This window comes from Acanthaster planci, linkage group LG02, assembly GCF_054643075.1.
Source record: "Acanthaster planci isolate LZ-2023a linkage group LG02, COTS_SCS, whole genome shotgun sequence".
In the NCBI taxonomy this organism is placed as follows: domain Eukaryota; kingdom Metazoa; phylum Echinodermata; class Asteroidea; order Valvatida; family Acanthasteridae; genus Acanthaster; species Acanthaster planci.
In genome coordinates this window covers 3,811,272-3,835,329 of record NC_141778.1, presented here as the reverse complement: position 1 = coordinate 3,835,329, position 24,058 = coordinate 3,811,272, and the positions used below count along the sequence as shown (strand labels likewise).

The following is a 24,058-nucleotide window of genomic DNA, read 5'->3' as shown; positions in this document are numbered from 1 at the left end:
TTAATATGCTCCTTTTCAGAGAAAAGATTGATTTCACACATGTACATGCCGTTAAAAAGCAATGCAATGATGCCCACACGCTGCAGCACGAGCGCTGAGATGGAATAAATCAGTGTCTTTGGCCGCAAGTGACAATGGACAAAGAGCACATGGCATTGACATCGAGGCCAATGCTGCAAAAGCCTCAACAGGAATTTCAAAGACCTGTGGGTACATGCATTTGATCTATCTCAACTTTAACGTGCGTGCACTTGAGAAGATTGTGCAAATCTAAACTGACGATTTTTCTGAGAAATTTCCCCAAGAAGGAAAAGGATGTACATGTACAGATAAAAGAGAAAAAGTGTACCCATCACTCTTGATTCTGATTGGTCAGAGAAGACCTTATGATAAACGATCCTGCACCCCTCAGCAATGACAAGTGAGAAGGGGGGGAGGGGAGAATACAGCACAACCAAACACAAGTCAGGACTCAATTCCAAGGTAAACTTGGTGGATCCTGGGGCAACTTGGTGGCTTCGTGTTACGGTTTTTCTGATGAAACTGCGGTTTGCGCCGGCAGGTGCTATCACAGCCAGTCTCTGGCCCATGCTCCCGAACATGTCAGAGTAGGCTACCCTGGCGTTTTTTAATATGTACCTTTTTTTTTTCTTTTCCACCTTGATAATTGGCATTGCCACAACTGTCGATACCACAGAGGTTTTAATGGGCAATTAACGTTAATGTCCGGTTGGCGGTCTGATGGCCCTTGTGGGCCCTTGGCCAGGAGTTTTTTTTTAAGGGAGAAAGAGACTTGTCAGTAGGCTGTGACTACTGCATTGTTGGAAGAGTCTGCTCTTGGTGGACTATGACTAACAGAAATTGGACACACAAGAGGATGGCGGATATTAGTGGCAGTTACCGTGTCTACAATATGATGCTGAAACAGAATTGTTGGCTTAAAGTGGAGCTGCAATGAATTTTTCTGAGGCACATTTTTTTCTTCGACTTGGTATTCTTCTTCAATGCATGGAAACTCTTTTACATTTCTCTGAAAAGTGCACTTTTTCAATGCAATCTTGCAAAACATGCTCATTCTTTTCTTTCCATACATTTTTAGCTGCTGAATTCAAGTGCTCCAAAGTGCTTCTCAAAGAATCAGTTTGAAAGTGCCAGATTCCCTGCCTTCTGCCTTAGCAAACTGGAAAGTGTTTTTTGGGGGCCCTCAGAGCAGGCAGCTATGGTGTCTAAATTGATCTTGTTTATTCATTACTGTGTGGTGTCACGTACATCATTTGTTTGTAACCTGAAAGTATGTACATGTTTGTTGCTGAGCCAACATACATGTATGTCTCGGGCCTACAAAAGCTAAAATGAGCTAAGAACATTTCTGTTCAACCTCAAAACCAAAGATCTGCACCCTGCAGCATATAATATCATTGACCACACAGGCCTCAGAAAATATACAATTCATCACATACATATAATATTTGTGAGTTCAAGGCTTCATACATGATTATTCTTCAACTATAGGTCATAAGCTATTCAGCCCCGCAACTTTGACATTACAAGTGATGGAATGATGGTGTACATCCACAGGTTGTGTATGCACCCTCTTTAATAATTAGTGACCATTATTATTAAAAAGAGTGAGCATACCATTGGTGCTGTGTGTCTGAAGCCAACATAAAGATGCCATTCAGGTTTGTGCGACTGAGATGAAAATTGCATTTAGCCTGCAAACCATTGGTCAGTTTAAGATGCTACATGAGTTTGAACACACTGAGATGAAAACATATTCTGCTAACCAGGGTTAATGTACCGGTAAGATGCTACATACATGTAGCTTTGTGCATGTTGAGATGAAAATTGAATCTCTCTGCAAACCTATGGACAATTAACCAGGGTTAATAAAAGATGCTACACAGCTTTGTGCACATTGAGATGAAAATTGTATGTACTCTGCAAAACAAAGGTCAATTTCAAGGAGCTGCTAAGCACAGATATTTGATAAGCACAGAAAACATTTGCTTGAAAAGAACAGGTTACCTGCCAAATATGTGCACAATGTGTATTGGTGTCTTACTGTTTTCTGACCAATTTTTGCTTAGCACATAATTCTATCAGCAATCCTTTCTGCTGTGTCACTGCCACTTTGATCTGTATGCCACACCCTGCTCCACATTGCACACTGCACATTCTGTATGTGATTCTGATTATCATTGTGAACAAGCCACAAACAACGTACAGCTCATTTTCTGCTTGGATTGGATGAGGAACGTTTTTGTTCTTAATGTCATTTGCTTGGTAACAGATTCTTCAAGCATCTTATACTAGCCTCCTTTTGTCCATCACCTGAGAAACCTATTTCCCTTCCCTTCTGGGAAACAGCTTTGGGAATCCTCAACTAATTGAAAACAGCAAGCAAGATTCACATCCAAGTGGCATTCACATCCAACTGGCATAACCGTTAGGCCAAGGACGGCTCATTGGCACTAATCTCAAGTTGGACTAATGCATTACAACTACCCAACTGATCACTTTGGAGAGACTGTCTTCTGGGGATAGCAGAGATCTGAGCAATTTCTCACTTGTGAAACCTTGGCAAGGCTATCCAGCAGTTTTTTCAAGCCTAAATGTAAAAACCAGAGGCTGTCTATTGGGAACAAAACCTGAAAGTGTATTTTTTCAAATGGTTTTGTTCTACACGGGTGATGTTCGACATGGCAACACAAAGGCAAGTTAAGGCAACTCCACTATTCATGTATGGACGTAAGGAGGCAGTATCGCATACACTGTTAGTAGAATGATTCTTGTACGTGGTTTCAAAAAAAAAAATGGTGCGGTCATCCAAGCCTAATATGAAGTCGTACGAATACAAGCCAAGTTCTCAGCATAAGTAATAGTGCTACAGTGTAAAACATTCTCTAATTTTCTGGGGGTTTTGGCATGCTGCCAATTCAAGGAAACACTCAGTGCATATGCAGAAAAGGTTGACTTTTATTTTGAAAAAGATCTAGGCCTGGAAAGAAATATAAGAAACTTAAAGGATTACAGTTCACCATGGTTATTAATCTTAAATTACAAATATATTAATATTTAATATTAAGATAAATGTTTATTCTCAATGGATGTTAATGGATGTAAGAAAGATAATCTTAGAACCAATACATGTGGCAAAAAGTGCCATGGCGATTTAAATGGTACACAGTCCTCTACATAAACTTCTACTAGAGGTGTTTGAAGACATAATATTTCCTTGTGAAGCTTTTTAGTGTCATTATTGGGTGAAAGGAAGCGGGGATGTTCACGGATTGTAAACTGCAACTCTGTGGGAGAAAAGTTATCTCACATCTACACAGAGCACTTAAAGTAATAGGATAAAAAGTTTTGAGTTCAATCAATGTTTGCTGTCACGACTAAGGTTTCCAAGAATCAACCTTTAACAACCCGAAACAAACAGGGACTGAATCGGCGATAAAATGCATGATTGATTGACCATGCCAAGGGCCCTGAGTACAGCAACTTCACAAACAGGTTGTTGATTAACCATTTACAGTGTTACATCTTACTGCTTCGATTGCTGGTTGACATTTAGGGCCGCTTGTGCCTGCAAAGCTGAATTCATCTTTAAAAATACATTCATCATTCTGGAGGTTTATTTGTTGCCCCCTTGTAATGATGATCAACCCACAATGTAAGTTACAGCTGGAAACAAGGGGGGGGGAGGAGACTTTTTGCTGGGCACATGTGGGAGTATCGACCTCCACAACAACCAATTTTCTTGTACAGTACGGAAGTGTTCATGGGGATAATCTGATAACAGTGATGCCGTGTACAGGTTAGACAAAATGAACATGGCTATAAATGCATTTGTTACTGGGCTTCTTCGCGCGTAGGCTCTATCCATCTAAAACTTAATTGGATGTTGTGGGTGGTATAACGTTACCACGGAACTCATTTTATAGCAGAACAAAACTTGAATACAAAGATACTGCTGATCTGAAATGAAAATTCCTTCAGGAAGAAAATGCACCGAGCTCATGAAGTTCTTATGGACATAAAAGGCAACGACAATTTTTGTTTTAAAAATTAATCTTCTTGAGAGTTGAGATAAAAACAAATGACAGAATCATTTTATCTTCTGGAGCAAGCAGACATAAAATTACCACTGGTGCTGATAAAATACAAACCAATAAAGACATTTCTCTGCATTTGTTTCCGATTCTTTCTTTTTCGTTCATTTTATTGCTACCGCCCAACATTTCATGTGGTTAGATTCTGCATCTACTGAGTGTGCATTGGCTGCAAGGATTTTTTTCTCCAATGGCATTTGTTGACTACTCTGATGGAGGGTGCAAAGTTTAAGTCTTTTGTTCTGATTTGATATGTGAAAACGTGCATTTATCAGTAAGTATGAAATGTGTTGTCAGATGCAACAAAAGCCCGCAAGTCAAAATGTATCTACAACGAATATGCAAAATGCAGCACTGACTTATCAATTTTTTATTACTGATTACTTTTTTAAAGGTGAAAGAACAAAAGAAAATAGAGAGGATGTTGTTTTCTCAGGCTGCTCTTCAAAGAGGACTTTTTTTTCTTCCTCAGCTGCCCTGTGTTTTTGTTGATAAACCGATTAACACTTAACAAGCTGGATGGAATAAGATGGAAAGGGGAGAGAGTGAATTTAAAGGAGGGGGAAACAAAGGTTGGCACTACAAAGAAGGTGAAGGATTGGTTCTACTTACACAAAAACGTGATAGATGATGGCAACCCATCCTGCCGGTCTTTCCAAGAAGTTGTAGATCTTAGTTTGCACTTTGCGGAACTTGGCGTCCCGTTTGGACTGTCTGTAGGCCAGCGGCTTGCCCAGCAGGCTCATGCGCTGCTGCTGCAGCCGCTCGTGGCTGCTGCGGCCGTTCATCTTGGCAAACTCCCGCTTGACCTTCTTGCGCAGCTCACTGTGCTCGTCCTCCTCTTCCTCCTCCATCAGGAAGCCCACGCGCTGCCGGGTGGAGCGCACCACCAGGGGCATCTCAGCCGTCTCCGGGCTGGGGGTGCTGCCCCCTTTCTCCTCCGTGCCACTGTCGGTGGCGCCCGATGCCCCGCTGGCACCAGACGGGTTCAGAGGTTGCATTTCGGCCTCCTCGGTTGCATCGCTGGCTGACATGGTGATCCCAGAGAACCACCCGTCACCGGGAGAGAAAAAAGGCAAGTAATCCCAGTGACTTCTCAGTGACCCTTCAGAGTGTACTTCAGACTCGTGGCTGAGGACCTACGTGCAAAATAAAAAGGACAGAAAAGCCAGTGGGTACTGAGTCGCAACAAAATTGGAAAACATCAAGAACCGTAGAGAGAGGACCCGAAGGAAGCGTGTTTGCACAATTACCCAGGCCACAAGATTGATGGCTAGGGCAACAATGAAGGTAATCACTCGGTGACAATCGCTAAACCGCAGAACTGTACTCAGACCTTCCCTGCCATGAGAGCCATTTCCGATGACAAACCAGGCAAGAGAAACATCCCCCATCACACACGTATCCTGATAGGGGGCCTGGTTACCTACATCTTTGTTCTTCCTTAGTGATACTGCGATATTGAAATTACTCTGGGGGAGGCTGTCTGCAGACTAATCGATTGTTTGCCACTTCATAAGTGTGGGCATTGCTGAGCTTGTGCACGGACAACAGTTATACGTCTTGACTATCAGAATTTGGTGTGTTACAGTGATCAACATTTTGACTTTTTTCAAAGTTATATGTTACATTTACGAGTTTACGCTTTGTCTGTGATGTTTTAACAGCACAGATATACTGATTTTGGAAGGGAAATTAGGTTGAACACGTACAGGTATGAATAGTCTTGTTATCAAAACACCTGCATGTCATGTAATAGAATCAGAGCACCAAGAGCTGTGCAGTAATGCTGCATCTCTTTGTCTAGAGTTTTCATAGCAACTTGCACAATGTAGAGAAGGCAATCACTGGAAGACTCGATGGTATTTTGCTTTGTCAAAGGGGGTCTCAATGCTCTTTTGTCGAGGGGAGATTATCAGGCCTCACATGAGGGACTCACGGCAAGCGAGCCAATTTTGGACGATTTTGGGGTGTCTCTGGATATCTGGGTATGCTTTATATGAATATTGACAACTTATCTTAAGTCATTCACATCAAACAAGCTTTCCAAGAATATGAATGATTCATTTCAGTAAGTCAATCACCAGCTCTTGAATAACATGTGACAATGTGTATGTGTCCACTATAGTAACATGGCGTCCAGTTATGAAACAATTATGGGGGCGAATGCTTGTAACTTTTTAGACTTTTAATGAGCTTACAGGATTTCTTGTGGACAACAGAGGGGTTTCACATTAGCGCCGTCTGCGCATATCTGCATTGAAACCGAGGCTCTCTGTGTTGAGCTTCGTCGCGTGAGCCCGCAGAGTCCACGCAGTACATGGAGTATCCGGTTCGTAAGTGTGACGCCACTTCAGTTTAAACCACGCCCACTGCATAAGATACACGACCATCGCAGGTATGTTAGTTCGCGGTAAAATGCCGTTATTTTTTACGTGTCAAGTCATCCTGAAAGACTCTTCCCCAAAAATTTGCAGCCTGAACAGTCTGAATTTAATATACCTTTATGTATTTTGTGTCTTGACTCCTTACTTTCAATCGTCTGATCGTATTAAGAATTGAAGCTGACAAATACAGCCTCATTTTCAAACGTGGAAGTGCGCAGATCGATGTGTCGTATTGGGATCCCTCTAGGGAACCCCATCACAACAAAATCTTGATGAAGAATTCGTGGGAGCCCATAATACAGCAGTAAAAACTGAGAATTCAAAGACTTGCACCCACGGTAGCGGTCCACCATTACATCATTCCTTTGTGGTTGGTGCAAAAATCTATTCATTGAGCAGGACCACTATTGCGCACTGACCAACAAAATGAGCTTTGCTGGCTAGGGACAAAACCATCAAGGCATTGGGTTATGGGCTGGAGCTCGTGCCGTGTCATGTACACGTGAATGCGGGCAGTGACCATGCAAACCACACATGCAGAAGGCATGCATGCACTAAATGCATACATACACAGTGCACGGGCTAGACCATAGTGAACAGGTGCACATCACGCAGCGTATATTTGTAGCCCAGATTCGCCCAACGCCTCGGTCAAGGCTAAGTGGTATCTTGCTTTGACCATTTAATAGAACTGCAGACTAAATAATAGCATACTGCTAAGTTAGGCTCTTTTCTCCCACATTTTAGACAGTCCCAACAGGCTTAAAGACTCTGTACACAAACAATGGTTACTATGGTTACAAAGGATACTATGGTTTGTGCACATTATGCTGAAAACTACAAACCCATTCTCTGCAGGACAGCATGCAAACTGATGCCTGTATGCAATGTGCCCTACCATGGAATCCCTCAGTGGCCATTATGAAAGCACCCTTACTTGGTTCTTACATTACACAAGGCAAAAAAGCACTTTCTACAATCCTTACAATGGCAACAGGGCTGAGCAGCATCCAGTTTGGTTCCGGTATTTCAACTGGAGAAATGCACACAAATGCAACTTGAAAATGATCTGACATACATGTATGTTTTCTCCTTTCACAGGATTTCTGCAATTTTATGCAGAATCGGAAACTGAAGTGCACCAGTACTGTCTAGAAATTCTTCCCCTTCCCACCATGCATTCAGACAAGCCAGATGTCTCTTTTACACGAGTTAATGAGATGCTATCGACAGCAAAAGCAGCACTTGTTCATTAATTAACCGCACTAATCCATATCGCTTAAATTCCCTCACAGCTACTCGGCCCTTGTTCCAAAATCAATAGGGTCAGAGATAAAGTAATTATTTATGCCCAGCATAAGGTGCTGCCATTTTACTAAAATCCCATCGATACCTGACAGGACACAGCAGCATCATGGTGTGAGTGAGAATTTTCCTTTTTAGATGGAATCCACGGGCACATTATCCATGAAAAACTTGAACAAGTAAACTTGTGATGTCTGATATTGCAAGTCATTTTCTGATGACAAATCATGATCCAAATGTACAGAAAGTGGATCATTTCTCATTGCCATTTCATTGAAACTGAGCGGCATAAAGTTTCGGCAAGCCTGAAGGGTGTGAGAATAATTTGTGATGTGCCAGATGAAAACCAGACACACGTTGGCAAACGAAATGTGAGGGTTTTTCTAATAAAGTCAGGCAGACACCTTTTACTTTATTGCTCATTTATGAAAATAACTTCAAGAAAAGTGACAGCATTAAAAATTATTTCAAGTCACACTAGAATTTTCTAAATGGGTTGGCATGTACCTACCTATTTCTTTAAAAATCAAGAAACAAAATTCAACTGGAAATGTACACATACATGCGAATGGTAGTGCGGATAGTCCTTTATTTTAGTGTAGTTAAGAAAACTTGGAGAAAAAAACTAACATTTTGTTGTCGAAATTTTTTGTTGTCCTGTTGACGAAATAAATTTAACAGCAGGCTACATTCAACCTTGTAAAGTCACACAGTGTACGTTTGAAAGAAATGACATGGTATTCTTTTCCATTTTTCAAAGACAAGCAAAAAGAGCAAAATGTGACCGAGATGCTTCACAAAACCAACAATAGAGGGATCCCAATACGACGTTTTTAGTGTCGATCTGCGCACTTCCGCATTTGAAAACGAGGCTGTATGTATAAGCTTCAATCCTTAATATGATCAGACGATTGAAAGTAAGGAGTCAAGACACAAAATACATAAAGGTATGTTAAATTCAGACTTTTCTGGCTGCAAATTTTTGTGGAAGAGTCTTTCAGGATGACCCAACACGTAAAATCAAAAGAAAAAATAACGACAATTGACCGCGCACTAACGTACCTACGATGGTCGTGTATCTTGTGCAGTGGGTGTGTGGTTTAAACTGAAGTGGTGTCACACTTACGAACCGGATACTCCATGTCCTGTGTGGACTCCGCGGGTGCGCGCGCTGAAGTTCAACACAGAGAGCCTCGGTTTCGATGCAGATACGCGCAGACGGCACTAATGTGAAATCCCTCTATGACAAACTTCCTGGCTCTAGTCACACAAAACCACAACACAGACACATTTTTTGGAGGCAGTCGATCATTAATGCATCTGCCAATGTCTGGCAAGTCATAAGAGCATTTCTGCACACATGAATATTCTATGAGATCACCATGGTAACAACAAGCACAATAAGCAATTAACACAAAAAGGGACCATGGTAACAGTGGAAAAATCAAGGCCACGTTATTTTTAAATGAAGTGGGCTGAACATTGCTGACTAGCCTCTGTGGTAATTCTTCAATACCTAAAATAAACACCAAAGGGACACACTTTCTATTGCAATGGGAAAGAAAAACCTGGCTACTCGAATGCACCTGATTCTATTTCCCCGACTAAGCTATTTTGGAGTATGACTATACACCAAAGCTATTTCCTTTTTTCTGCAATATGCGCTCCTGGAGGTTTTTCTTTGTGGGGAACTGACATCACGGATGAAAACACTAAATTTTATCCAGGGCTAATAGAAATAAACAGGTCCATGTACATAGTGCATGTTGGCAACGAGTTTTCCTCGGCATAAATCTGGGGCGAAAACCTGTTGGCAACAAGTTTTCCTCGGCATAAATCTGGAGCGAAAACCTAGAATGATCTTTCAGGGAGGGAATAAAATGTAATCTTGGAGAGACAGATGCAGTGAGAGGGCAGATCATTGGTGAATATCAGGGCCTGAGACAGTCTGACTAGCGAGAAGACACTAAATACCACCCACCCCAAAACAGACGCCTCTTCATGCACCGTCCTCCTCATCCACCTGCCCTGACAAGCCAAGAAGATGACGAACCAGATCCTGGCCTTGGGGCTTGCAGTCAGCTTCCCCCTTCCCCCCCCCCAGCACTACACTCATCATGCCCACCTCAGCGTGTTTTTTCCCCTTCCCACCCTTTAAAGGGATGACACTGAATTAGTCATTATCTGAAAATTTAATGAAAAATAATCCACCGACAGATGCGCTCCTACACGGATGGTGTGCAGAGCGCAACTCTGCACTGAGAGATTTTATGGAAACAAGTCTGATCTCCTGATGCAGAAAGTTCCATTTCTTAGAAATAAGTTGAAATATCGCTGTTTTGATCAATTAAAAGAGTCACTGGACTCTGGAGGTTTTCACATGCCATTTAAAAATCTGTGATGAAAAATCGTAACTATTTTCCACGTTTTTGCTCAAGGGTATTGAACGTAGTTCAAACTTTTCTTGTCTCTCTTAAAGGTCTTAAAAATCGGTTCTCTAAATACATTAATTCGAGGTATCATTTGCTCTGTTCAACAGTTTGGTGCACACGAACTGTACACAAACTTTAAGTAACGATGCAGAGAACAGAATAATGCACACATTTGATACTCTCCTTTTTTGTACCAACCACTTGAAACGAGGCCTTATGTTTCAATTCCAATAGAAGCATGAGCTTAGCCTGAATAAGACGTGGAAGAAACATCAGTCTGCTACATCTGCAACAATCAACCAAAAAATCTCATGTAGCATTTGGGCTATATATTTTTACTACATGTAAATTAGCAAAGGTGGAGTGCACATGTACATGTACGTTGTGACAGAAGTTTTGTTGAAAAAGTGAGAGGACGATTTCAATAACAAAAATGCAGTAATTATAAAATTCTGTTTGCTTTACTGGATGTTAAATTACAATGGAAAGGGGCTGCAAACATGTTCCCACGGTTTCAACAGCAGACTACCTCACAAAAGGAGTTGTGGGTTACCCGTACAATTCTAGGGAAGCTGTTAAACTGTTGCCTTCATCTGCCTTGAGGCACTTGTGTCCAATATGGCACACAGCAGGCTAAATCCTAGGATTTCAAAACAGGGATTTTTTTTTATTTGTGGGTGGCATTTTGCAACCAAAGGATCAGAACCTTAAAAACCAGACTTTCTCTGTGGTTGAATTGGGGGGGGTAATTAACCACCTGCTTCTCAATCTCAATATGTCCAAACAACATTTTAAGATGAACACTGGCACGTGTTGGTTACATTCTCATATTGTAAGCAACCAAAAATAGAGATCATTATTTGAAAAATAGAATTTGTTGATAGTTTGTTATTCTATCAAAAGTCATAGTTATTTTGGGATTTTTAAGACAAAAATCTGCTTAACTAGTCTCAAGCAGTCAATACAATGAATGCAATACAGTCATATTTTGATGACAACAGTTTACTACATGTAGTTTGGATTTAATCTTTGTGAATAATTGCAACTTTTTGCATACTTGAATGTTAACATACAATGAAAACAAACAGAAAATACAATTTGTAGGGGTATGAGTGCTTTCTGTAATTGTGCCCAAACATCCATGTATCCACCATTTTTTACCGCTAAGCATGCTGTTCTTACAAAAACCAAAAAAGTCTTTTTCTTTCTAAGGACTCAAAATGTCAGATACAGAACATTCAGAGGATTCAATAAATCTGAAGATACATGTGTATGTAGTTGCACAAAGTTCCATTTGGAAGTTCCCCCTAAACTAGAAATGAAGATAGAGACAATGGAAATCATAACTCAATTGAACTAAACTGGTTGTCTTGGGCTCAAATATAACTGGAGAAGAAGTATTCATTGGAAGGTAGAGATGTCATGCATACTATAAGACCTGACAGGGTAACATCCAACATGTTGAGACAATTTAAACCCCCCCCATTGCAAAATGCAACCTGTGGAAGGACCCTTGACTTTTTAATATATCTCATGTTGAAACAAAATGGGCTTCAGACCTCCTTTAAACTGCAATGTCTAGAATGATACAAATGTAACTATACCTGAATTCAGCAGATGCTTTCCGACAGAAGAAATCCATTGGGCCTGTCTGCTGGCCATAAGATTCACATTGTAACCAAATGACTGAAACAGAGTCAACCTTTGAACAACTAGCAGACCGAGTCAACATGTCAACTATGTCCTACACAAATCATCAGCAAATATCTCAGCAAAGGGGAGAGAGCGAGAGAGAGAGAGAGAGAAAGGAGAAATCCCTCTCTGCTGGCGTGCACGCTGGAATCAACTGGACCGATTTCTGAAGGCAAGTCCCACGCTACGCAATTCACAGGCCAAGTTATGTACACAGATTACGATCGCTGACAGCACGGCGCATTTACAGAGTCCTCTCATAGAGCCTCAAACGTCAAATTGAGCCCATGATAAAAATCGCCAATCCAAACGGCAATTATCCTTCCAAACACAGCAGTCTGCATTATGGCATCTACTCGTACACAACTCGGTAAACATACGTACCAAGGCAGCTCCACACATACCCCTTTCATTCAAAGGCCTCCAATCTCATTGTCAACTCCACTCCAAAGGCCAATCAATTGTTCTGACCACTAAATTAACAGTTTGGCACACAGCTAGCCGTCAACCATATGCTTGAAATGTTTTCACTTCAGTTGGCGTTAGAGGGCTTAGTTATATATGCTCCCGCGTTTAATTGTGTGCTGCTGGTGCTGTTGCTGACACAGTTGTGTGCTGCCCACCGCACCGTGAAGGAATTAGTCCATTACAGCTCCCACGTATACACCTCTGCGTAGGGATTTTTACACAGGCAGGAAAGGCGCACAAGATCGAGTCTCTACTCCTGCACACGTGCATCACTGCTTTCTCATTTGGCTTCCGGCCAGCATTAAGCACTTGTGTGAGAGGCAACTAGGGGGGGGGCTTAATTGTCAGAAAGACATGGACATGACACACCCCGATGAACCAAACCAATAATGGAATAGTCTCCCAATGTTACTTGTAGCATCTACTGCCTCAATATATCCCCCATGGCGGGAATTAAATTGCGCATTAATTCCACATGATGTATCAGTCAAAAAGAGGGGAGATGGGAACATTTCACCTCAATCATAAGATACTCGTAAATTTTAATAAAAAGAAAATTAGTTTTTTTTTCTTGAATACCAATAAGACCCATCTTAAAGGTTGCTTGAGGACCGTTCAAAATTGAACCTTTATTGAATGAAATTTTTTTTCAGCTTTTCATTGGACAATCACCCTGGTCGACAATGTAACAAATCAGCAGCATATAAATCAGGACTTCAGTTTGTAACCACAACACTCAGAAATGGTTTTAAATGAGGCATAAACAGTTGCTCAGTGGTTGAAATACTCACTAGACCAAATTGAGTTATTGTTTGAGGGGCCAGTGGTATGACTGTATTTCTTCAGAGGTATGTATTTCATCAAGTTACTGCAAAGCATCAGTATTTTTAAAGGACCTGCCAAAGAAATACATGAATGGAGATGCAATGGCAACTTTAGACAGCTGAATGAAAACTCTCCATGACAATTTTTCCACAACAGACCAAAACAGTGTCATTATATATGTGACAAAATGTAGTTTTTACATCAAATTTTATCTATTTCTCTCAGTTTCCTTGCAAACCCAAACAAAATAAGTGAAGAAGCCCTTTTACACATTTCAAAATTTTTATATAGCTGCATTCTGCAATGTACACTTGCAAATTTTCTTTTGACTTGTTTTTAATAATCTTTCCATTGAAGGTATTAAGAAATTGAAACAACATTTACTTTAATTCTTTATGTTCAGTCTCAGCTTTTTAAAATAACAAAAAACTCCCCATATGTTGACGGTTGGGAGAACACAATAACTGTACACACATCTGTGGCGTACGACACCATGTGCCTTATACATGTGTAGGTCTGTGGCTTGAACAGAGCCCCAAGCTTGTCTAAACACAAGGTGGCGCCAGATTGCTAACCTGAGAACGGCTTCAGACAACTGTACTGAGCAGGTTCAAGGTCTGACATTTATACAGAAGCCCAGACTACGCAAAATGGCACACACTGTCAGCTTGAAATGTGCTTGTGCAAAACATACAAACCTTGAAAACATTTGTTCATGATTTAGTTCATCATTTCTCCTAACTTGTTTTCCAATTTCTTGAATAAGTTGAATAAAGAACATGTATGTTCGCATATGTAACCAACAAGGGAACCCTGAACATTTTTCACCCAGAGAAAATGATTTCTCGCAGCATGCCAAACTGAGTGATGCATCAAAACAATCACTTTGCTCTTTTTAATGCAAACTAAAACATAAAATTGTTTCTTTAAAACGGTCTTAAGACTCATTTTGTGGGATCCGGTCAAATGAACAATGCTGCAAACAACAATGGCAGAGTAGGCCATGGGTGTAAATCCCAGGGAAGGGGGTAAGCCCTACATCCCCCCTACACACAAGTTTTAAACGGGGGAGGGGGGGCATATGAGCCATAGAATCAGCTCCCCCTTTATGTGGATAAGAGTAGATGGGGGTGTCAACCAGGGCCAATGATTTGTTCAATGTTTCTTGCAGTGCAGGTTTTACAGGCTGTTTCATTTCATTTCATTTTTTTCATATTGGTTTATTAAAAAAAATCCATTTTCGCAGTTAAAAAAACTGAATTAGAGTGGATTTAACAATCAAATAATAAAAAAAGATTAAGCAATTAAAATAAGAATTTTTTATAAAATCATAATTCAATGATTACAAAAAATACAGTTTACCCTCACAAAAAATAAAACATATAACATGACTAATGACCAACACGCATATAAGAACACTACTAAAAAACATCCGCTGCAATTTACACTTCAAAGATGAAATTATTGTGATCTTAAAAATTCAGTCACATCTAACCTTTAAAATTTCACTCCCATATAACAAAAAAACATTTAACAGAGGGCATTTCTTAAGAGGAGCACAATCCAAATGTTTCTACCAAGAGAACTAATCTATTAGAGGGGCATTCCTTCCCACGTCTGTTATGCAACCGGATTAAGGTAGGACGCGCACTGGTGAAATAACGTTTTGTTCGTCTACGGATTTCAGGGATAAATGGTTTATTCCGCAACATTCTTGTACGTTGAGGCGGAAATAATTCACAAAAAAGGTCAGTGTGGTCAAGGGTTGCTTGAAAAAGGATAATGATATTTGATTAGGCCTGATTGCCAAAGAATCTAAATTGAAATGAGATAACAAGACAGTCTTTTATCATGGTCATTTTAAATGGTGATTATCATTTCGTTTAGCCCCACTTAGGCCTCCACTCTGTGCTTTTCATTGGTGGGAGACCAGTGCCCTTGGCCCATACCCTTGTTTGCAGAAGCTCAACGAGGTGCGCAACAAATAAGGCCCCTGGTTATCTTTTTAAATTAGTACAAACACCCATTGTTTCTTCGGGTTTGGGACATGGCTGTTATCAGGTCCCTCTTTATGCCATGAGAAAATGCCGCTAACGACGACAGTACATCGGAAAGTGCAACTTGGCCGAAATACACGGAAAAGGATAGACCTAAAGAAATAAATGATGATCCGACTCGCCACTCCTTGCTGATGAACATTCCTCCATGGTTTAAACCAGGAGCAAAGGAGCACAACTGATTCTGTTTATAATATTTTTTCTTCTTTTGGTAGCGTACACATGCATATCCTGATGTAATTATAATTATGCACATGTATATGGCCGACATCCAGTCAACCCCCCCCACTTTAGCGTGAATTTTTTGGGGGGGCACCAAAACAAGTTTTGTACCCCAAAAAAACTTAGTCGTGGATCCCTCCTTGCTGTTCTCTGAGATTTACTCTGACTCGCACTCTCCGCACAGAGCCAATCTTCTTGGAAGCAACTGATACAGACCACTAAGAAATCAATAACGGGAAAATGTGGGCAAATTTCCTTTCAAAATTGGGCGCAACATCTCAAAAGACCCAGTTTTATCAAGTTCAAATTGTAATTAATATTATTTAATAATATTTGCTTACACTCCCACTACTGATAAAGCAGCCCTCGAGATTCCTTGAGCTGTAATTTGTGCACGGTATTTCTTAATACCTGTAAATTGCATCAATGAATATACAACCAGTATATATGCCATGGCCTTGTACACTCATTCCACTGCAAAATATATCGCTGTGCTGGTGAACAACACACAAATTTACACAAACAGCTACTGAAAAAAACAGTACTCTAGCCCCTAGATGCCATTCAGTGGCTTGCATATAGGGTACCGTACTTTACCCATGTCCCGGTGGTAATAACAGCAGAGATGTGTGCTGGACTCAGGTGTGTATAACCCCTAATCACTGCTCTCCAAGGACTTGTCCACTGCACAGGAGCATTATTTCACCAATATCCTTTGTGTGAAGTGCAACTGTGCCAAGCTATGCCCTTGATAATCTACATGTACCTGCATGCGCTACATTCGGCCACAATGGAATAAAAGTATTTGGAACTCGAAACAAAGGTAGACTTCTAACGTTGAAACTTGTTTGGCAGAAATAGGCACTTCCCTTTTTGGAGAATGCATGCACTGATAAAGTTTAACTTTTGGGCCTCAAACTGTACCACTGCCCCATTAGTGTTAGAGTGAGAGGTACATGTAAAAGTATTTATAATTACCGCTAATGGGTCATTAGGGAGACATTCCCATAAGAACGTGCACAAAATTTTTCCAACTTTGCTGTCCCATAATTTAATATTCCCTAATCTGATCTGAACCAAACTTTGTCTGTTTTCATTTTAGGCCCTAAACTATCATCTCTCAAAATATGGACTGTAAAATTTGGCCTCCTTCTGGTAGTTTGAAAATAGGGAGACACTGAAATGTCTCCCTATAAGCCAATGTCTCCCTAATGCTGAAAAATTTACCACAAAATGTCTCCCAAATGACCTATTTGTAAATATTTCATTTAGTTTAATGCAGAAATCTAATTTCCATAGTGTTACCATAGCTGCCTGAGATGCTTGAACAGGTTGTGAACAACCGGTAGACAAAAACTTTGACTGTGATGGAGCAAGATAAACATGAGAAAGGTCTACTTGGAAAGTATGAAATACTGCAGTCAGTTAACCAATTGGGTCTTATGTGAGTGGAGGGTGGACACGAAACTTAGAGGGGGGATGGGTGCCGGATACTGGGGAGGGAAGAGTCTACATGAAGTCCTCCCCCCCATGACTGGTGCGGTGGGGCTTATTGGCAAATGCTATATCCACAGGCCCACTACTAACGCACAGCCTACTTACCCTTAAGGGTGTACTTCATTTGCCAGGATTAAGTTCACCCGTGATAGCCAGCCCAGACTCTGCAATCTACCGTGAAGCTGAGTCTACCCTCTTATAAAGTGGCTACAATCAAAAAGGGGGCAGTTTTATTTTGGTGAGTTTCCTGTACAAAAATTATTGCTTTTCATTCATTCAGGAATTTGTTTGACTTAATAAAGTCATTTCTACTGATGTTAAGAGAGTTTTCATTAACTTTGTTTGACTAGATATATTTAGATCCCAGCTGCCTTTATGGGACAATGTAACAGCAGGACATGGGGGAGGGCTATTTGGTGTTTCATGTACTGTAGCAAATTACCCCTTTTGTAGAAACGTTTAGCTCAGGTTCTCTTGCAAAGACTCACTCAGTTTAATCTGTCAGGGGACACTCCCCAGAAAACAGCCTTCACTTCCAAGACCACACTATTCACCACCACTAGCCCATATGGTGGGCAATCATCCTTGCTGACCACAGGCAATGGGGAATGCTGAGCCTCCAAGCCCAAAGATGCAAGGTTGATGGAGCCACTGGAAATTACAGACCACAGCGCAGGGGGTCCCTGGGCAAACAGGATATCCCCTCCCCTCTGGACACCTCACAGGAATGGCACCATGTCCAGGGCCACCTTGTCTGGTGAGCACTCATGAAGCCAGACCCTCCCCTGCCCTGGTCAATATTCCCCTGATCCCCTGGGCTACCTATAGAGAAAGGACATGGCTACCAAAGGCACAAGTACATTCCCCATGTACATATACCTCGGTGGCAATCCCACAAGAAGAAACCCTGGCACCACGGCGCAGATGATTCAAACTTCAGGGGACCCCACCAGTGCCACTTCAAAGAATCAGCACTCTGTGATGCTCCTGAAGCATCTTACTGTAGAATGACTCTCTTCCTTAGATAAGGAGACATAAAAACTGAAGTGTTAGTGTTCCTATGATGATGTTTGTCCCTCGCTGGCTAAGACGACCACAACTTCATGTATCACTGGGTGTTGTGAGAGCAAAGATGGCTGAAAAGTCTGATCCCCGCTCTGAACTTTCTGTTGCAATGAAAACACGGGATTGTTGGAGTTGGACCAGGGTGAGAGCTGACAACGGCTCTGCTTCTCCGTTTCTGGCGTTTCTGATGACTTGAACCTCTTCATCAAATGCCAGAATATTCTCAAAACACATATCCTTTGAAAGAAAAATTCATACAGTGTATATATCACCAGAGTTTTTTTTCTACTGTCATTGGAAAGCCATTGTTGGCGTAATTCTTTAAATCACAAGTATAATACCCGGACTGTAGACCGGATGAATTTGGATTACTACTGCCATCGGTAATAGTACATTGATATAATATGCATATGCACGAAGCCAAATAACAGAGTGACCAACAGTAAGTAATACAGATGGCAAAATATGTATGTGTGTAACCATTACAAAGGCATTTTTAAACAGTTAAAGCCTTTTTAAAAACACTTTTTATTATTGATTCTAAACTGAGGGGGTAAAGTGACGTGGGCATATGTCTGAAAATCACAGTCCAGGGCTGAGGCTTCTTAGTTTCCACAGAAAACAAGTGTGGTGACTCGAAAGTATGCCTGAACCCTGAGCCCTCCTTTCATCAGATGTGCACTGTGTAAATTCCATACCAAACTGAGACTGAATTGTAGTGCGACACCCTTATCTTAACCGACTTTCAAAACACTGAAAGAAAAGCAAAAACAAAAGACGGTCGGGAGCCTTCAAATTAGCATGGATATAACATTGGACCTGTGCAACACTGGAACTTATTTGTGCTACAGCCTGTCGCCTACTCCACCGATTGTATCTTATGGCTGGAGGAGGAATAGGTTATCGGTTGAGTTATCAATGTTTTAGTGGTCAGTCCCCCCCTAATAAAGTCTCCTGTTGTTGTGTTGATGGTTGGCAAGATATGAAATTTGCAATTCATGATGGCTAGAACAATAGTCTGATTACATCAAGCTAACCATCCTTACCACTATTTGGCTGAAGGTATGGCGGTAGATTTGGTTGTCCAGAAAACTAAAATGTGTATGTAGGCAAATCCTTGTACACACAAGCTAAATACAGAGTTAACAGTAATAAAAATAATAGATAAAAATTTGTATTGCTCGGTCTATATAACAATGATCGAACACGCATTACAAAGAAAAAACTATTAAAACCACTTTAGAAAGCAAGAATTGAAATCACAGTCCACGCAGAAAGATCTGATTCTTGTTTCTTTCCTAACTTTGCATCAGCCTCGATTTCATTTTTACATTGACTGCAAGCAGTGGTAATAAAAAGAACGGAAGCAACTTCTTCGTTGCAAAATTAATCAAACTTTTGTTGGAAGGAAACGATCTGGTAATAACTGTCAAGTCTTCTGAATGTTTTCCTGCAGCAATTCTTTTGCAAAACTAACCCTTTTAGAGTGGGATCCTTCAATTTTTCTCAGGGCTAATGGAGTAATATCTCAACAGACTTCATGATGTAGCAACAATTATCTCTGCCGTCAGGCCATTCAACTATGTCCAGCATGCCACTAAGTACCCCACGTTCTTCTGTTGTGTCGTTGTTGCTTGTTTTTGTCTTCCAGTGCCTCTTTCATGGCCAATTGCACGCAGCTACATGTAGATCCAACCAGCGGTGATTGCATTGTTGCAAGAGACAAACAGGGCATGTCAGGCCTTCAAAAGGGCCGCCACGTTTCAACCCCTTTTGCGTTCGGCAAACAGATGAAAGGCCGAAACCTGTCACACACGAGCAGAGATTTAACGGGCTACTTAAAATGCAGAGTGCGTTCACAGACAGAAACCAGGATCGGCCCATAATCACCGTCCATATAAATGGAAATTATTGAGAGTGCCATTAGAAAATTTATAACGGAGACATGTTTGGGTCATCATTTGCATTGTCTTGTTTCCGGCTGGCAACTTACCTAACTTGCACACGGCTTTGTACATGTATAAATAATGCCAGGACACCAAGTTCATAAATTTTTTTCTTAATTTGAAAACAAACCGTAAAAACCTTAATAAACCAGCAGAAAATAATATCTCATCTGGGACAAGTTTACTATTAAACAATAAACCCTCTGCCAAGTGGTAACTTAATGCACGCATGCACTCAGCACACTGAGTACTTGATTTTGGAGACCTGGTAGAAACGACAAACCTGATACACAATTTTTGGGAGCATTCAGACAACTGAATTTGGGATTGCTCTACATCCACTTATTTTGAAACATTTAAAACATGACATAAGGGGCCACTCAGGCTGCATCCGAATCTCTTGTCTAGAGCTAGGTCTAGGTCTTCACTCCATTAGAAATGCGTGGAGACGCGTAGACAATAGACCTAGCCGGAGCTCTGGAAGCCCGTTTCGGACACGGCCTCAGTGTTATTTACAATACTTGATTTGTATTCTCCTTGAAACTGTACTGAACTCCGTCATCTACCTTTAGTTTACATGTATATAATTATGAGAGGATGTTTGGATTGGGGTCCATGTTTGAAGTCAATAAGTATTTTTTTCCCCTTCATCAACTCAATTTCTGTGAGCAAATGGTACAGACTTATGGTGGGGATAAGGGTCTGACCTGCAAACAAGCTTGGTAAATAACAGTGCTAATTTGAGGTGACCCCCAAGTGATGATGGTTCTAAGAAGGTTACCGAGTTTCAAAGCTCTGACCTTACAGTTCAAATACGCAACTGATTCACTGGCTTGCGTCCAATCATCGCAGAGCTTTGGCCAAAATGACAGCCCTGTTTGCCAGAACAGAACAACAACCCGTGTTGTTTGTCGCACAGTGCAGCGCAAGTAGAGAAATGGTGTACAGGTTAAATGCATAATGGATACGCAATCTTTCAAAGCACGTGCTGGGCCTGCATGAGGAAAAAAAAAATCATCCCGGCTTGCCTAACTCTCCTGCACTTGTGAAGGGTGAAGATGCCATCAACCAGTAATCCCCATCCCTGTTGGACTTCCCCCTTGTGATTTTGCGGGCAATGGAAAATTTTGTAATAAACAAGTGCTCTCTCTCTTTTGGGGGAAAAAATGGGAAAGGCAAAAAATACCTCTCCCCCTGGAACACGTAGATCAGAGAGCACTGTTCCACCTAGTAAAGATGGTGATCACAGCAACGATGGAAAAAAGAGCCGATGGGTGAACAAGATTAGTTTCTATCTTGTTCACGGCAATGAAAATCCTATTATTGGGAGAGTTGATGGCTTTTCCACAATTTGCAGAAAAGCCACTGTTTTTAATCTATTTTATTCTTTCTTTTTTTTTTATTCGTGTGTCTTCCCCATCTTCTGGGTTTGAGAATGAAAAGTCCTCCAGAGAAGAAGTCATTCTTCATGCACTCGTATCTCAGTTGGCTATCACCCATCATTTCAAGAGCAGCGACACTGATGAATCTTTCAAAATGTCAATATATTTTGTTATGGGTACGGCTGGTCTGCGAGATACGGATACTAGCACCCCACCAAAAAAAAGCCAATAATAGTGTAACTCATTCACTTTCCCACTTACTTTTGCTTGGATGAAAATCTAGGTCACTGATGACCTGAACTGAAAAAAGGGGGAAAATACACAACAAACTTAATTTCTGCCCACTTCTCTTCCCAACCACTCGCAGAAATCCATTAAAACTCTGAAATTCTACCCCTAAACAAAATTCCCAATAATTCAAAGATGTGAAAATTGAACTGTCTGAGACAGTGTGCTGTCCGAAGCGACGGCGACTCCAATAAAAATTCACTGCAGGAATACCGTCAATTTTTTTGGTCTCCTTTCATCTTAGAGGTGAAGAGAGGAGGGTGTAAGGTATTACCATCTGCGTGGGCCTAGCTATCTTGGCTCTCAAATTACGAGATGGAGTTGCTCTCGCCCAGCTTTGTTACTTCATACATGTAAGAAAATATATAACTGAAACATGCCTGCTGCACATCAAGTGCCATCAATTTTGCCCCGGCATTCACCATGTTAAGGGACACTTTATTTTGTTAGGAAAGTTGGGGTAGAGTTCTGGGGACAAAAATACGTCCGCGTAAGGGTTTCGGATGCCGTGACATCTATCTTTCGAGATGTGGGAAATCCTCCACAACTGGTGACAAGTATTCAGTGTGTTTTTCCATCATCACCTGCCATTTCATAAGGGGGACTACAGTGGAACATGTTACAACGAGGTCCTTGGGTCTTTACAAATTACCTGGTTATAATAGTTACCTTGTATTATCAGTAATGGAAAAACAAAGACTTAGGCCTGACACTGTCCTTGTTATAAACTTGACCGACGGTGCTCTTCTTATCTGCGTTCGAGGGACATGACCTTCCTGTGCTTTCATTCCTTCATGCACCTGTGTAAATGACCCATACAACAGGGCATGCATTTTTTACTTCAAAACCTGTATATTCTGCAATCCCTGCCTGATGAGAGAAGATCTTCTAGAAAAATTTACGTATATATAGACTAGATAAAACTTTTAAGTTTATGGTGTACTGCAGCAGCAGTTTTTAAGTTGGGGGGAAGCTCCAACAGGGGAGGATCCAAGATCTTTTGGTGGGAGGATCAATTTCTTCATACCTTCAATGGCTTGGTAGAAAGTGTGAAGGGGGGAAAAATACCAGTAGCTACCTTTTCAAGCATGGGGGGGGAGAACATTCGCCCCTCCCGGTTCCAAAGCCAGTGGTGTACACAAGACGTAACAAACCTCCTTACTAGTACCTCCGTACTTGGAGACTGAAATTTCCTGAGATGTACAATAACTCAAATGAACTCATGAAAGGATGGAATCGCTTCAAACTGTGAGTACCATAATGATGATGGATTCTACTCTGTGAAAAAAAAATTGAATGGGAGAGACACTGCCTACATGACTGATTGATATAGGTCCTGCAAAATATTAGAGATTTGAAATGCAAAGTTCAACTGCCTACTTTTTTGTTAAGGGGGGCTCCATAAATTGACAGTACATGATGAATTACCGGTAATTCAATTTAACCGACAATTCGCTGCATATTAGGTTAGTTTAATTTCCACTATTCATCTCCAAATAACATAAAACTATAGGGGCGTCAATTGAAAAGCTCCTCAGGCTGACTTTATGTTGGAACAGATTGCACGCACATCATGAAATGCGATGCAAACTGCATTTCATTGCATTGTGTTGCGCTGCAGTGCAGTTCAGTGCGTTGTACATGTGCTGCAGTACGAAGCCGTGACAACAACTTTTACAGCACTTCTTTTTGGTAAAATGGTGAGCATCACTGAGACTGAAGAGAAAAAGGGAAACGGAAAAGGAAAATGCAAATGAGGAGTTCGGAAGGGGGTGTTGTAAGAGGGGACCAGGGTTGGGAGTGCCTTCCTTAATTCATACCCTATTGGCGTTGTTTCTCCAATTTTGCAAGCCCTGCTTTTATTACATTCATGAATACCTAGGAGAGTTTTTCTATTCCTATTGGTCGAAACAAATCATGTGACCATGTATTAACAGTAGATAATGCCCGCTGAGAAGTGATAATGCACACTGTGTAAATCATGCGCTGGCACATGGATAGATGACAGTTTAATCGGGTCTGACTGGTCAGGAGACTGTGTGCACAAGACATGTTATCTATGCGCCACATGTAATGGGGACTCAAAATACTTAGTTTGCCCAGAACCATTGGTTATTGTAGCGGTTCCCCTGACTTCTATAGGAGTGTTTCCCCTTACGATTGCACTGTGTTAATTTCCCAGGTTACACACGAGCACGCCAAGTTCATTGAAGGGGATTCTACTGGACAACTTTCAAAAGGAATATACCATAAACCGGACGGAGGTGCGGGAAAAAATGGAAGTAAAATTTTAGAACAAAATCATTGGAAATCCATCACATGTTGACTTCTTTTGACTCTCTGAATAACAAGGAATTTATGAAGGGCAATAAATATA

At 41.1% G+C, this 24,058-nt stretch overlaps 1 protein-coding gene across 17 annotated transcripts in view; it reads right to left on the bottom strand.

Annotated features, from left to right (window-relative positions):
• Positions 1 to 24,058, bottom strand: part of LOC110975339 (potassium voltage-gated channel subfamily KQT member 1-like) — a 160,288-nt gene that overhangs the window by 72,678 nt on the left and 63,552 nt on the right. For 9 of the 17 annotated variants that reach the window (XM_022227748.2, XM_022227747.2, XM_087133411.1 and 6 more), the window contains one exon: positions 4,728 to 5,254. In XM_022227748.2, the coding sequence (XP_022083440.2) occupies positions 4,728 to 5,149 (422 nt within the window). In that variant the 5' untranslated portion in view covers positions 5,150 to 5,254. The other 8 variants (XM_022227742.2, XM_022227744.2, XM_022227745.2 and 5 more) reach the window with 6 other exon arrangements.